This window comes from Brienomyrus brachyistius, chromosome 7 (genome assembly GCF_023856365.1).
Source record: "Brienomyrus brachyistius isolate T26 chromosome 7, BBRACH_0.4, whole genome shotgun sequence".
NCBI classification, from domain to species: Eukaryota; Metazoa; Chordata; class Actinopteri; order Osteoglossiformes; family Mormyridae; genus Brienomyrus; species Brienomyrus brachyistius.
The window spans coordinates 2,686,493-2,703,102 of NC_064539.1; the positions used below are offsets into that span (position 1 = coordinate 2,686,493).

At 43.4% G+C, this 16,610-nt stretch overlaps 1 protein-coding gene across 1 annotated transcript in view; it reads left to right on the forward strand.

Annotated features, from left to right (window-relative positions):
* Positions 1 to 246: 246 nt before the first annotated feature.
* Positions 247 to 16,610, forward strand: part of man2a1 (mannosidase, alpha, class 2A, member 1) — a 58,760-nt gene continuing 42,396 nt past the window's right edge. Inside the window, 6 exon segments of the mRNA XM_049019830.1 lie at positions 247 to 1,545; positions 7,487 to 7,669; positions 7,671 to 7,751; positions 9,311 to 9,389; positions 9,392 to 9,454; positions 12,835 to 13,006. Coding sequence (XP_048875787.1) covers positions 1,408 to 1,545; positions 7,487 to 7,669; positions 7,671 to 7,751; positions 9,311 to 9,389; positions 9,392 to 9,454; positions 12,835 to 13,006 — 716 coding nt within the window. The 5' untranslated portion in view covers positions 247 to 1,407.

Consider the following 16,610-nt stretch of genomic DNA (forward strand, 5'->3'; position numbering starts at 1 on the left):
ATGAAGTTAGAATATATCATCTAGGCAGGAAGTATGGCCACAATTATTTATTAAAAATGCAATGTTTCTGTAAGTCCCAGCATGCAAACCGAGTAGCAGGAACGGCGGCAGGCGGGATCTTAAAGTTGATGTAAGATATAAGGAGTTAATGTGCTCTGGTACTGCTCTCCATCTGCGTCACGCGGTTATGTCACGGGAGGCGGGGGTACACTATCACTGGGGGGGGGGGGGCTTTTATTTTTCCTCTGCCAGGCAGATGCTGGAAGTCAGCTGCCAAGCTTACGGGTGCAGTGCAATAACGCTGATGGGCAAAGTCACTGGGATCCTGTCTTAAAATCCACCCTGGATCGCACGTCGCGGATAACCGGGCGGGATATCGAGGGGAAAAAACGCATGATTTACCGTCTAAGTATGGAGGGATAAGAGGGCGTAAATTGCACATCTAAAAGTAAAACCTGTAGGAATACGGAATACTGGATGACTCCGGGAAATGGTGCACGTATTGCCACTATACTTGCAGTTTTCCAGTTTGGTCGACATGTGGCGTCACATTACGACTGAGAAGGATTTCATCGCAATCGGGGAACAATCGCAATACTTTTAAAATTGGCTCCTGCTAGGGTTTGTTAACGCAGCCAACGGAAGCAAGAGGGACCCCTACAAAAAACAAGAACGGATTAAGTTTCTTTTTAACTGACATTTCCTGTGCTGTAAAACACATCAAGACGCTCCGAGTGATTTTTAAAACTGTGCATGCCATTCATAGTTTCAAAGTTCGCAATCACTTAATATTTATAAATGCATTAGAAATGTGTTTTCTGGAAAGTTAAGGGGTGAAAACATATACACGTTTATAATGAATCTCCCACTAGGAAACTGGTAGAGCTGGTTATAGTGCTGGTTATCGGTCAGCTTTACGGATCGCCGACGGCCTCCCACCTGGCCGATCCAACTGTAAGGTGCGGGCTGTAGGCGGCGCCACCCTCGCCACCTTGGCGCACACTTCCTCGGCCGCTCACGCTAGATAAATACAGGAAGAGGGTTACAGCAGAGCGGTTTACCAGCACAGTTCGGTGGATCTAATGAACCCTTCCGCATGGCAGTGAAAGTCGGTGATCGGCGCGTATTTCCCTGCTACTTCTCCTCCTGTCAGCGATTTAAAGTTTTTTCGTGGAACCTGAACATGGACAATATCTAGGAACGCCTTGTTCAAAAGTCTCATACCGCAGTGGTGCTTTTCTGAATTGTCATTTCTTTTCTTTTGTTTTCCCCCCTATAATTCCATCAAAGGAAAAGAGCCAAAGCATTAACTATTAGAACCTATTTCATGCTGTGCATGTGACTTGTGATCTTGCCGTTTTATATGAACTTTTTCCGTCTCTATCGGCTCCCCGACGCCGGCTGAGGATGAAGCTGAGCCGGCAGTTCACCGTCTTCGGCAGTGCCATATTCTGCGTGGTGGTATTCTCCTTGTACCTAATGCTGGATCATCTCCAATTAGACCACGGCAAGAACCCCAGCAACACCGTGGGCAAACTTCAAAACGTGAGTAAAAGAATCGGCCATAACCTTTGAAAACTTTGCGGTCGTATTATGAAAGCGATCACCTCCCAAATATTACATATTAACTATGTAACTCAAAGTACACGTGTGCTGACTTCATTGGCGACTACGCTGTCATCATAAATTAAACTACTTTTGTGATTATTTTCTTGCGTACAACAAAGCGAAATGTTTGATATTGTTCTTATTATTGTTGTTATAGTTTAGTGGGAGTGAGCAAGAATGCACGACCTGTTTAAACAGTGAGTCTGTCTACAGTGGATTTTTAATGTACACCGTGCGCTTCATTGAAATAAAGTAAGGAAAAGACTGATTGCAGTCAGAGTAACAATATGGTATTAGGGTAGCTTATTATTATACTTTACTTGTCAGTTGGATGTCAGTGAAGTACTTAGTCACCCCTCTGCTGCACCTTCTAAAATGTATTGTTTTTTTTTTTTTTTTTACATTTTTTGCTCCTATGCAAAATGTGGTCAAATTCAGGTCTCCTTGGTGGTCATTGATGTGAACTTCTTCCTGCTGTTGTTCTAGTGGTGTGTTGGTTAATGTGTCTCTGGTTAATGTTGCTCATTTTTTTATTTATGTTAAGTAAATGCATAAAAAATTAAATTACAGCCCGTCTAATGACAGTGTTACCGTAGTTGATGTTCTAGTTGATTCTGTTAGTCTAAGCAATAACATTGCCAGCCTGAGGCTAACGCTATTTGTAACAACAGTAGCCTACTGTAAAGAGAGGAACCTTTTTGTAAATCTGTTGATAACAATTTAACACATTTCCTTGGTCTGGTACGTTGTCTATACCTCTCAGAGAGTATGATCCGTTTAAACTAATTTAAACTCTGTCAGTCATCTTCCCCTTCAAACCCTTTGATTTAGGTGAGGACCATCTGTTTATGTACAGTAGAAACTAGATCTGAGCTGCATGTAATTAATAAATGCGTAACATGAGTCATGGACTCTGGGCACATTCTCATGGATCTTTTGAGGTCTTAACACTGCCTATTTTTCTTTTTTTTGTGAAACCAAGTAGCTTTTACACAATGCGTAAGCCAGTCATGAACAAGTACTTGATTGTTAGGTCATCACATAAACTGCTGTGAAGTATAAATTAAGTTTGTGTAATATTTGAGATAATGCACAAACATTAAAGTAGGCTGGAGACTTCTGATCTTGCTACTGTTACTCTGCATGTTTTGCATGTCAAATCACTCATGCTCAAAACGGTTCCTTCACGTAACAAACATCTGTGAAATCTTTTGTATTTGAAGAGAAGACTTTTAAAACCTATAGCTCTAGTTGTCTTTACTTGCATATTTTCTTCAGGACATGTCCTTAGAAAGTGGCCTGAACCTTAAACAGCTTTTCCTCCCACAAGTAAAGGATGTGGTAGAATTCCTGGTGCTATTTGCACCAGAGGGTCCTGAATGAATGATAGTTGTCACTATCGATTATGTCAATAATCTAGTAATCTACTGATTAAATTTGACGATTAATCGAGTAATCATTTATCATATACATTGCAGCTGGCATAAGGCAGGAACCAAGCAACCATTGCAGGGTCACACATACGGTCAATTTAAGGCATTTAAGTTCCACGTTTCTGGACAGTGGAAGGAAACCGGAGACTGCCAAAAAGCCACACCCACATGAGATGAAAATGCAAACTATTTAAACAAAGCGGTGGTGTGCAGTGATAATACCACCCACTGTGATATAGTGCCACCCTGGTAGGCTTGTATGATGTGCAAGGTTAATATCGACATCGCATTTCATACACATGCAATTATCACATTGCAAGGACCGTGATAATTTGCTGGCTTCGATACGTTGTACTAAAATATCTTTGACAAGCCAAAGAAAGATGATTTAGCAAGCTTGGCAATTCTAATGACGATTTCTTTTCAAAAATAACCCCGGCGGAGACTCAAACCCAGGCCCCAGAGGTATGAGGTGACAGTGCTAGGTAGAGTAAAGTAAATTAAGCAAACTAAATAGTCAAAGTGCGAAAAAACAAAAAATTCTGAGAGGCTAATGGTGCATATCTATAGCTAATCTCACATTTTTAGGTCAATCCATCAGACCCAGATTCTTACGGATATCAGTGTTGCTCTGGTGATATTTTTCTACTTTGTAAAACTAACAAACTGCATTTTCATTCTGATTTAATGTGAAGTGCTTCCACAAAACTGATGTTTTTTACTCTTTATTTTCTCCCTCATCCACTGGTGCCTTCTCCCTTATGCCAGATTGTTGAGTAATCAAGAAGGAAATTTTTCATTGTTGCTTTTTTGGTAATCGAGTTTTATTAAGTAATCGTGACAGCTCTAAACGGATGCAAAGTTGGTTTTGCTTTTCAATAACGGGGCATGTTTCTGCGTCTTGTTCCTCGCTGAAAGTATGTGTGAGTATTTGCAGCAATGTAATGACCATAAACAATCTAATAAAGGAGCTTGTATAGTACTATATTTACTTCAGGTGTCCTTCTGTGGTCTTGTCCAGGGATAGAAATCCCAAAAATTTCAGATGCCAGGTATGGTCTGGGCACTATGGGTAATGATGGGAAAACAATACTCATTTTTGGGTTTCCTCTCATTTAACACACCTGATTAAACTCCTTGCTGCTCCTTGTGGATGCCAGATTACCACACAGCTCTTGAGCTGAATCATTTGGAGTGGAACAGGGAAAGAACTAAGCTAAACAGGGTTCTGACCCTCCAGGACTGCAGTTTTGAGACCCATGATTTAGGAGGTATGAGAACAAATGTGTAATGGGGGCTTATAGATCAACACTCAGCTGTGATAATGTGTTTTTAAATTGAAATTCTACTTGGTTTATAAGTTTTATACCTACTTCTGCTGCTTCTTGGATTTGAATAATGGTCTGTTTTTAGAACCACTTTCTGGCCAGTGTTGCGTAACAGTTCTGATTATCTACCAGTTCTCCACCAAGGGTGACCTAGTCTCGCTGCATTCAATGTTACAGTGTTGCGTGTCTCTCTACCTGCGTGTTCTTTTTGACCGTTGAACCTTGGATCTTTCGCAGTTTGGAAACTGCAATTCTGCTGTGAGTGAGTGAGTGAGTGAGTGAGTGAGTGAGTGAGTGAGAGAGAGAGAATCCTGCCAAACTGAACCTCCTCAAAAAACACTCATGTTAACCCAAATGTTAATACTTGGTCTGACAATGCAATAGTTGCACTTAAGATATTTGTTTTGGTTTAATACAGTGTTTCTCAACCCATTCCTCTGGGAGCGTCAGACAATCCTCAACACACCTGTACCAAACAATCAAAAATGAAACAATCAGTCATGGAATTGGTGCAGGTGTGTTGGTAACTGGGAGCGAACGACAATGTGGACTGTGTGGGGGTCCCTGAGGACTGGGTGGGGGAACACTGCTTGAATACATTTTGACAGGCAGGTCTTTTGTCCTAATCCTGAATTACTGGTCTTGTGACAAGGAACAAAGTGAAGAGAGAATTTGGTTTCCACATTGTTCTCGGGATAACGCGCTTCATGTTTAAAACTCAAATGTTGCCCACGAGTCTGTTTTCTCTGTGTGTGTGTGTGTGTGTGTGTGTGTTCACATTCAAGCTCCAGCAGATTCCATTGTATTTCCATTATAGGCCAGTTACAAACCAGCTCAGTGAGTCTGGCATACAGGCGATGTTCCCTGGTGTAGGTGTAAATTACAGGGGGGCTGTAACCCCCCCAAAACCAGCAAATACAACCAATATACCTGCCCCCAATAATCACAAAATCGGTAGAGACTGCAGCCCTCAGTGTTGAATCCAAAATTACGCCCTTCTCATCTAACTTGGTTCTCTGAACAAGACGGTCGTATAAGCAGAAGCTGTGATAGTATGTCATTTGCAGTGCAGGAATTAGCCTGCTGTGGTCTAACTACATGCCCTTTTTAAATCCAACCTCGGTGCCTCCACCGTTTGGCTATGATTCCAGCTGTATTATCATTTAAACAAACATGCTCTTGTTAGCCATGGATGGTGTGAGTTTGTTAGGATTAGTTCTGTGTGCTGACATTATCAAATTATGCTAGGGTTGGTGCCGTCCCCTGATAAAACACTGTGCGTAACATTGTGACTGAGTGACCTAGTGACAGAGAACTGCAAATAGTCAAGAAAACTCACTGGAATTCGTTTTTTTTTTTTTTTTTTTTTTTTTGCATGCAAAAATTTTCCAGTGTATCAGTTCTTGGAAGCCTGTCAGAAAAGTCCTTTGGTAAGGGTTAGAGGTCATTAAGTGAATATTGTGACATTTATCTCTGTTTTCTTTGGTAAAATGCACTGGATGCAGTGCTGTTGGCTTCTTTGCAAGGCTTAAGTGGTATCTAAACAGCAGATGTATCCTGTTTGGCAGTAACGCTTGTGTCTATTTGCCCCTTTCTGTTGTTTCTCTGCCACAAAAGAATGAACTGCGGTCAAGTTTTGCAAAGCTGCTTTTGAGTACCCGGAGGAAACCCTACAACGACACGGGGAGAGCATGTAAACTCCACATTCTGCCACATTCTCCTAATCCTTTCTCTTTCTCATTCTCTATTGCCAGGGTAGTGGTCTTAATTTGTCATTTTTAACCTTTTTCATACAAAATAATCCATTATATATGTAATAAATGTAGCATAACTTATTTATTTTGTATAAGGATGTAGCATTAGCATTACAGTGGCTGGCATGTGTGGTCTGATGCTCACATTTCTCTAATTTAAACAATCAGTCTCCTTTTTTTGTATGTCTTTAAACCTTGACTAAACAATTTGCACAAAAAAGGTGACCGTGTAGTTATGAACATGCAGTCACTTTCATTATATATCTGCACTTTTGGGGCAGACAGAGATTAGACACACAGAGCTCCGCTAAACAGCAGGAACTCAGCTGTGACATCACTCTGCCAACCCTGGGATTTGAAGCAACAACCTTCCATTTGCAGTCAGAGTCCTAACCCGCTGAGTCGCACGCCACCTCAAAAATGGAGGAGAGAATAAACTACAACTTTTAAGCAGAGGATGGTGTCTGAAGGATAAATACGGCGGTGGTTCTATATGATGAACCTTCTCAACTAGCTGAGAAGCAAAGCTGTTGCATGGGCGATATCCCCGAGTGAACAGAGGCATTAAAGCAAGAGCTGAATGAGGCTCCATCAAGCGTTGCCTGGATCACACTGTTCCTCCTTACTGAGTGGCAGGACAATGAATCAGCTGGTGCTGAAGCGGTCGCAATATTCAAAGTACTGTAGTGAAGCATCTGTTGTCAATGTTGATAGTAAGGAAGCCATTACTAAAGGAATAGTATCCTCCCAGTGCTGGCTTGGAGTTTTGGCGAAGCTTTAAATAATCCTCCAGTAACAGCTAAGAGCTGTTTCATGTAAATACTAAGTGTTGCGATCGGCATGGATATAGGAACGAGCCTCTGTTAAGCATGCCAGAGGTTGGGGGTTGGGGGGGCTTCTTTTCAGCAGGGTGTCTGCGGGGGATCGAAGGGAGTTGAAGTAAAGTACATTCAAAGAAGGGGAGGCTTTCTCCCCCCAGCCTGCTTCCAAAGAAGCTTCAGGAAGCAAAAGTGAATGTTTGAGGTGTCCAGGCAAAGTCCTGAGGCGTCCCTGTGCTGTGCTCACAGCATCGAGCTTAGTTCTAGAGAAACTTTGTCCCACACGAATCATGAGAAAATGGAAAGTCAAGTTATTACTGGTGATGATTATCATATGTATCATTAGCAGGGGGTGGGTTTGTTTCTGGCACCCCTCTCTCAAAAAGCCCCCCCCCCTCCCCACACCCTATTTTTGGCTGGAAATGTGTGCTTTAAGTGGCGGTATATGCGGCTGTAAGATGCCACTGTCTGTCACCGCTCGTTCTGGCATCCTTATGGTGTGTAATTTCCAGTAACGCTTGTCCTTTCCGCCTTCCCTCGCTCAGGGCCAGCTCTCCATCCTGCAGGAGAAGATCGATCATCTGGAGAGGCTGCTGGCAGAGAACAATGAGATCATCTCCAACATCAGGGACTCCATCATCAACCTCAGCGAGTCAGTGAAGGATGGCAGGGGGGGACTAGAGGCGGGCAACCAGAGCAGGGCCACCAGGCCGGGCGCAGTACTGACACCCCCCGCTGGTACTCCCTGTCCAGCCAGAGGACTGCCAGTTTGCAGCTAGGTCCTACATCAAGTCTGCTGAAGGGGTGCAGGTGAGATCTTCTTACAGAAGATGCACGAAATATCGGCCAGTATATTGTTATCGGCCATTATTTTTTATAAATCAAGACACGGACATCAGTTTGATGTGTCCGTCTGGGTCAATTATTTCCAGCCAATATTTAGACTTCAGTTCGCAGCACCAGAGCTAAGGACGCTATTACTAAAATAATGAAGATGAATTTCCCCATTGGAATCAATAGTTAATTTTCATCTTAACGCTCACATTGGTCGATCAGCTATTTTCCATAGTGGTGGACGAGGGGATTTTGTTGGCTCATTCAGCACTTAGAACCCCGCTTAGAACCTTAAAGTCGGTGCTGCTTCACTGACATCTCACTTACTGTGTTTATGTTATGTTATGTGGCTGCTACCTGCATTCATGCGTTTTTAAGGGGTAATGTCACCGGTATCAGTTTTCACTGCAGATAAGGTGCTCAGAGGTTAGCCTATTATCGCATTGGCTATCGGCAATATTAGACAAAACTATATCTGTTATCAGTGTCAGCAAAAATTTCCACGTTGGTGCATCAATAGTATTAATTGTGGATAAAGGGCTTTCAGTTGGGATGAAATACTCAGCTAAATCATGCTGATGAAAATGTTCCGAAATACGACGTGTGACGTTTTCTTAGCTGCAGGAGGAGGGGTGAGGGAAGTGTCACTCGGGGCATTTCCGGAACCTGCTGCTGAGTGATCCTGCCTTTGCTTCATGTTTGCCTGGATGAGGGATCTCTGATTATTCTCTTTCTTGTCTGATCAATATTTAATCTTGGACACTGGATCTCCTTTTGCTACAAATGATTTATCACTTTTAGAAGTAAATTAGTTTTTTGATGCGTGGTTATGTCTGTATGTGTTTTATTTTAATTTATAACGGGTTGCAGGTGATATACTCGCAGTATAGCTGATATTTCGGTGTTGATTAGATGTGTTTTTATGTGCTTTTTTATGATGGAGATTTTGTGCATGGTGAGTTTCAGGCTTTGTAGCTATTGATTAATTTGAGACTTAAAAATTTTTTTTTTAATTATTTTTATGAAGTAGTTTTGGTGCAGTGGTGCGATGTTTAATCATAAGAATTATTTTATCCCCCCCCACAGTGAACGTGTTTAGTAAAATTGATAGTTTTTTATATCATGGCTGGTTCTCCTATATCTCAATAAATTGAAGTCCATTTTTTCCTCAGATAAGCGTGTTAAGAGTTTTAATTATCCTGAAATTAATTAACTTTGTATTCTAGATACTGTCTTTCAGAGTTAATGCCGTGCGGAGAATAGAGTTTGTCTGTGGACTTAGATGCCCACGAGAGTCTGACAATGGAGTCTTGATTGGTGAGGGTTAATCCGTGCTGTTCAATCAGCAGTGTTGGGGTCCAGGCTGCAGCTTGGGGTATGTGAGGTCAAGTTCACAGAAGCCACAGTTTCCAAGCTTGAAGTTCTTCTGTGCGTGGTCTGCACGACGTGTCCAAAAGCACAGATAGTGGCAGCTTTCATGAAGCTACTTCTAACACTGGTCTTTTTACCCATGTATTTTTACCCTGTTCCCTCAGATGCTGGAGGTGTATGACCTGCTGCCGTTTGACAACCCTGATGGCGGTGTGTGGAAGCAGGGCTTCGATATCACTTACGAGGGCATGAGTGGGACCAGGAGCCCCTGCAGGTGTTTGTCGTGCCCCATTCCCACAATGACCCTGGTGAGGTCAAGGCCGTCGGTGCCCATCTTTGTCCACATGTTCTTGCAAGCATTGAGCAAGCGAATGAATGCAGTTATTCTACGTTTTGCGGGCCTGACGGGGAGACGGTCACTTGCCTCAAAGTATTGTCTGAAACTGAGCTTTAAACACTGAGTATTAGTCACACAGCTTGTGTCCTCTTCATAATGACTAGTAAATATGGCTGTTTACTGGAGCCTTCTGAATTGTGTGTGTGTGTGTGTGTGTGTGTGTGTGTGTGTGTGTGTGTGTGTGTGTGTGTGTGTGTGTGTGGGGGGGGGTGTGGGGGGGGGGGGGGGGGGGGGGGGGGGGGGGGGGGGGCACATAATGGCTTTTCTGGTGAGCATGGTGTCGCTTAAGGTAACAAAGTGGGAATCTGACTCCTTAAATGAAATGATGCTTTCCCATTACCCATCTTGTTCTACGTGCACGTATGTAGGTGAGAGTGAAGCTTGTGGTCTGAACACAGGGTCAGTTATTAATCTGGCGTCCCTGCAGCATTTTTCAGGCAACTTTCTCAATGGCCCAAAGGAAATATGGCTACTGTACCGAGCATGGGATTCAATATGGCTACTGTACCGAGCATTTTGGTTACAGGTATGGAGGGTATGTGTAAGAATTAATGAGGGAGGAGTATGGAATGGTGTACACTGTCTAGGTCACTGTTAACTCAGATGTACAGACAGTGGTAGTGTCTGCACCCCTACCTTCCCCAAAATGGGTCTTTCCCTCAATCCTGCCAACAGCTGTAGGACTCTGAGGCCATATATCATTCCGGGCCTGATGGGAGGGTGGGGCCTCTTGTTTTTAAAAGCACTGTCTGTTTTTGCTGAGTCATTTTTCAGTTGTCCTGGTGCAGCTCTGAAAATAAAGAGCCGTGTCCTCCTTACAATGTGATCGCGAGGCCGTTGGGCCCTTTTGGGTGAGGAACAGGGTAAATCGCTGGCAGGTACTCGACTCCAATGCCCTTCTCATTCCATTTTACAAGGATATATATTTCTCTATAGAGAATGTTCCAGGCACACTATGTCAAACGGCGCGTGAGAATTTGCTGTGTGACTCTGCTCTTTGAAATCCAAACTGCCTGGTACTTATCCCTAATCGCTAATTCCTAATCCTGCAAAGAAACTCGGCGGCGAGGTGGGATACTCGCCTCTCCAGCCATGGTCTTCAGCAACATTTACTTAAAGCAATTCACATCTGCTTACTTTCACATCATGCCTTCCACAAATAATCGCTGTGCAGCAGATCAGCAGAAATGTGGGGTAAATCCTGCTGTTCAACTGTCTAAAATCCATGTAAAACCAGTTTAAACCTGTCACTTGTCTTTCCACCGCAGATGGGACAGACAAAACAATTATATTCAGACTCTTGTATTGTTTTTGTCTTGCAGAATGACTTGTATTGCATTTTTTTTTTTTATTAAAAAAATATATAGTTTTTTTCCCCCATATTGTGAGTCTTGGTACATTTTTTTTTTCTCAAGTTGGATGGTACAGATCACCTTACTGACTAAAAAAAAAAAACTGTTGTTTTATTTAATAATCTATTTAATATATTACAATTATTGTGTTTATTGTGTAGTTTGTTAGGCATGAAACTTAATTTATTTTATTTTTTTTTATTAAACTTTAAATTTTTAAATTTAAAAATCCATGGGTGGGAAAAGTGTGAAACTCACATTTTGGGCATTTAAATTGCAATTTTGTTTCTAGAATTCAAACCAAAGCTAAAAACTGTAAGGTAAGGAACCCCCCCCCCCAGTGATTTTTTTTATACATTTTAGGCCACACATACATAAGAGTGGGTGGGGAGCTTCTTCACAATGACAATGACCCCCTTTCTCTCCCAGCACATTTGAATGAATGATGAACTTCCTTCTGAATCCTACAGCAAGGGACATGAGGTTTTAATTTCCGATAAATAACCGATTTAGGGGTGGATCTGTTGCCTGCTGCACCCAGATCACATCAGAAAATATCACCCACAGTTTTCTTGCTGAGAGAGGAAGGAAAAGGGGGAAGTGGACAGGAAGCCAGGACCTCGAACTTGATACTTACGGTAATTTTAACAAACTGCTATTGGTGGCTAAGCAGTATAGCTACCTCATTGAGTACAGTCATTTGCAAAGCGTGTGCCAGTTTTTGACCCACATTTGCTCATTTTAGTTCTGCTTTAACCAACAGCAATCTGACTGATTTTACGGTAACCCTACCTCAGCCCAAAGCCTGCACTTACCATTATTGCCTTTATCCACTAGGGTTTTGCAGGAGTTAAATAGTGGCTTATGACATGGGTTTGAATGTGTGGGAATTCCCTTGAAATTTTGTTGTGCCGTTAGAAGAGAATCGGGGTTCTATCATACTATCACGGAGTTTTGCTGCCTCCCTCTAGCTCCACTGCCTTGATGTGGGGTGTGTCTGGCTTTGCTTTGGTACTAAGGATTCTGGGAGCAGTAGTTTCTTCCAGCAGTTTCTCTTCTAATAAAGCCATTGCTCAAGCATAATATTCCTGTGAGACGAGTCACAGGAAGTTCTCAGTGCCTTTGCTGTAAGTCTTGTTAGGGCACTTGTCTACCTGGGTCCACTAAATCTCCATTTTGCAAACCTGAAAGTGATTGTAGTCTGATGTTCTTCACAGTGTGAATAAACAAACCCTTTCTCATATTTCTCTAGCTTTTCAGTGTGTCCTTTAGTTGACTTCTGATACCAGGATGAACAGGAAACCCCCCCCCCCCCCCACACAGACATACGCACACAGGTGTGGGATTCAAACTATAGAATGACTTCATATTATTGAATATTGATATTAAACATGAATGAGAAGTTTCTTCCTGTTTGTTAGTGTTTCCCTGCCATTGATCAGTAAGAGCTGCTGATTTTCTCTCGGCATGGTTTTCTGTGGTCTGCGGAGTATGAACCTCTCTGTCTCTGCAGATCTCCTCTTTCTGAAGGTGAAATCACTTGCTCTTGGGTAGCAGGAACGCAGATATTCACTCCCCCCCCGCACCCCCCACCCCTCATCATTTTTGCAATATTATTAAAAAAATATGGCTTTTGGTAAATCCTGCCGTTATACAGCCCTGAGGCTGCCCTTTCTTATTTTTTTTTATTTGTTATGAAATATGGCTCCATGAAGTCGTTTGCCAGCTGTATTTTGTGTGGTGCCCCCCCCCCCCCCCCCCCCCCCCAATTTGACCTTGATCAGTGTCTGATTTTGTGCGCTTTGTGTGTGTATCCCCGGATGCTGTAACTTGTGTGGATGTATGGCAGCAGTTGAGCCTGGCTGTATTAATCACACATAAGACAGCAGTGGCAATGTTGAGGTGGGGAGCGGAGATTAACGGCCGCTTGCTTTTACAGGCTGGCTGAAGACATTCGATGACTACTACAAGGACCAGACGCAGCACATCCTCAACAACATGGTGGTGAAGCTGCACGAGGACGTGCGGCGCAAGATGCTGTGGTCCGAGATCTCTTACTTCTCCAAGTGGTGGGAAAGCATCGACGTCCAGAAGAGGGATGCCGTCCGAAGGTGACCTTTTCCTTTTCCGTGTCCCTCTGACCTCGTGAAAGTCACTAAAGTCGTGAAAGTATTGCTACATTATTGTCACATGTTTGAGGAACTCAAGGGAGGAGACCGGTGCATTGGGCCATAGGACAGACATTCAGTGCAATGGCGACCTGGCAAATGGCAGTGCAATGAGAAACAAGACAGTGCCAAATGTTGACGATAAATCAGGAATAAATATGATGCAGTTGCCATTCTATTGAAGCTCTCACAGTCCAGGGCCAGGCCTTTGGGTCCCGTCTCCCCCTGTGTATGTAGAAGTTGCGTATTTTCCCTGTTTTATGTGGGATTCCTCTTGCACTTCAGTCACTTCTGGTTTGGCTAACCAGTATCTCTGAATTAGCCGTAGTGTGATTTGTCACACAATGGGCTGACATCCCGTCTGGGGTGTGTACCCCAACCTGGGACACACTCCAGGTCACCCCAGTTCCACTCTGCCTCACTGTTTCAGATGTAACGAAGGATTGAGCGATGCGCTGACCTCTGCCATCTCTTTCGATGGGAACTTTACTTTCTCTAATCCTAGTATTCATGTTGCACCTGCAGGGAGGTGTTGATGAGACATAACTCAGGGTTGGATCACTATAAAACCAACTCTAACACCCCTCTCACTGAAGGGCTGTCCTGTTTGAGTTTCGTCAGACAGGAACGCTTGGTTTTTGACGCAAAGGGCTTTTTGTCACACTCTGGAATGTGGCACGGATACTTCAAGCCATATTCTGCTATTTAAATGGTCGAAATGTATTTTGTTCATGCTTAAGAATAAGTATAATGTATTTTTTTGATCTGATTTAGTTTTTATTTTATAGTAAAAGACAAACATTCTTTTTTTCCATTAAAAAAAATGAAGAACAAATTAAATACCATCCTATTTCTTTTCCAGTCCAAGGATTAAAGGAGCAGTTCTGAATAAGCACATCAGTTTAAATTGCTTTATCAAATATTAATGGGTCAAAGCACTGAGGCGAAGCTGTTCGCTTAGGCTTCACTGAGGCTGTTATTGTTTTACCCTGCCCAGACTGGTGTGCGTATTCCCTCCTATTGATGATCGATGGTGTCTGGCTTCATTTCACTCCCTTGTCTGGGCATGGCCTTGCCGTTATGATTGGAAGGAAGTGGGATACAGGTGGTTGTAGGGTTATTGACCTGAATGTGTGGAGTTGCATGCATGGTGTGACAAAAAGGGGAAGAGGAGGAGGAAAGGGAAAAACTGTCCTTCGTGTTTATTGAGGTAATTGGGTGGCTTGTAGCTCTTTGTCCAGTAGGTTGTAGGTTTGAATCCCTGTAATCACTGCACCCTGGCTAACCCTACTGTCTGACCCCAAACTTTCCTCCATTGTGGACAATATTTTGGACAATTTATTTTGATCAACACTTCTGTGTAAAATATGTGGATATTCAGGGCCCCTGGTCAGTGCTGCTGTTTATTTGTAAAAATGGGGTGTTGGCTCCTAGCCTCAGTTGGCTGACCCTGCCTTTTCAGTTCTATGCCAATTTGGATAGAAGCTTCTGCAAAATAAATGCAATGAAAACAAGACAAGGACTGCCCATAGCACACAACTGAAGGCATCTCACCTAGCATGTGAGCTGATTGGTGGGAGGGACCCTGCTCTCTCGACGTCGCTTTGGATAAAAGTCTACTAAATATATACAGTAGTGCCCGCTTTACATGGATAGTCAGTGGATGGGTTGTGTAACGGAGTATGGAAAGGTACGGAGTGCTGTATATGAAATGGTACTCCTGGCAAAAAATCCACACAAGGTGCCTGCCATTCACCGCCACCCCCAAAATTTCCCCATCTGAGTAAAATACCCCACGCAGCTTGTTAAGGAGCATTGCTCCCAGACTGTGGCAGCCAAACCTGCCCACACGTGGTCCTGTCAAGGTGTCATCTGCGCCCCCCACCCCCCCTCGCAATGGCTCACTGATTATCAAATCCTCTTCCTGGTGTTTATCTGCTTCCCAGAAAGGTGTCCTGTATGCTTTGCCTTAAAGGTTGATTTGTCTATCACAATGGTGGATTGTTCCACAGCATCTTAGTTCCTTCAAATGAAATAAGTCGTCTCTGAAAAGAGAAGCATGCAGACCGGCTCTCTTCTCGTACAGTGTGTGTGTGTGTGTGTGTGTGTGTGTGTGTGTGTGTGTGTGTGTGTGTGTGTGTGTGTGTGTGTGTGTGTGTGTGTGTGTGTGTGTGTGTGTGTGTGTGTGTTAATCTGAGTAAGTATAAAAATGCAGTCTCTCCACACCTGTCTGCGTAGCATGGTGTACACCCAGCCCTCATGGTGCAGAGCTGTTTCAAATAAAGTTTAAGGTTGGGGAGGCATAAAAGGACCCAATGATGTGTTTAGGATTGGGGAGTGACAGGGGAGGTGGCACTCCGGGGGCCAATCGGCTTTTAGCTTGGGGCGGTGCCCCTGTGGCCCCGTCCCTGACTCATCGTTGGGTCAACTGGAAACGGTGGCCAGACGCAGGGTGCACCAGCACTGGGTTTGGGGTCCGCTGCCTTTCTGATGGGGCCGCAAGGAGTATTTTTATTGAATGTGGAGTAATCAAAGCAAGATTAGATGCATCGAGAAAAGACCAGTAATTAGACCTAAAAGCTGTTCTGAGACTTAGGAGCCCAAATTGAGTTTTTGTTTAATTTCTTTAAAACGCAGACAGACACACAGGCTGCCTTCTAGGTGTCCTACGCAGCTGACTGCACGTGATCCATGTCATGAGGATCAATTTAAATAATGTAGCATGCATGCATAGCATTTATTTATGGGGGGGAGGGAAGTCTTCTGCAAGCTCACTTAAAAGCAGGGTGATATGTGGTTCACCAGGCTCGACTGCATGTTTCACATGTGCTTGTGAGTGGAATGTTGCTGGTTTGAATCTCAGGATTGGCAAGAATTCATCGTTGGGGCCTTCCCAATCATAGATAGAAGAGTCTGCTACATAAATAAAAAATGCAGAGCAACATGTGAACATGTAGTGGACTATCACAAGTGGGGGCTTTTTCCTGCCCCCCTGCCAACTTTACAGATTTAATTGGATTCCTGAAACGAATCCCTCTGCCGCAGTTATGTCACTCTATTTTTTCCAGGTGAATATATAAAAGTGTAATTCATGCCACTGCATGCCGGTCTCCCCTCACCTGTAAATAAATCACACATGACCCGCTTTGGAAAACTGACTCTCACCCAGCCGTGACTGTTTCAGATTGACGTAAAATTTGTTTAGGTTGTTAGTTTACATACCATGTGTAACTTTGCAAAACTATAAATGGCTGGGAGTGGGGGAGAGGAAATATAGGATTTTGTTGTGTTTTGTTTCCAACATTTCCTGCTTTTGCTTTGAGTTTCCTCTGTAAGTCAGTGGGGGTCAGAGGGCAGAAGCCCCCAGCTGGACCTTCCCACTCTCTGCATGGTGCTGCACCGAGACCAGGGCGTCTCGCAAATGACACTGGAATGTCAGCGCCCTGCAAGGGGGCGTCCCCAAGGTCATTCACATAAAATACATTTTAAAACTATACGAGGGATCACACAACGGCAGCATAAATTAAGACTCGTTTGTGAAAAATGA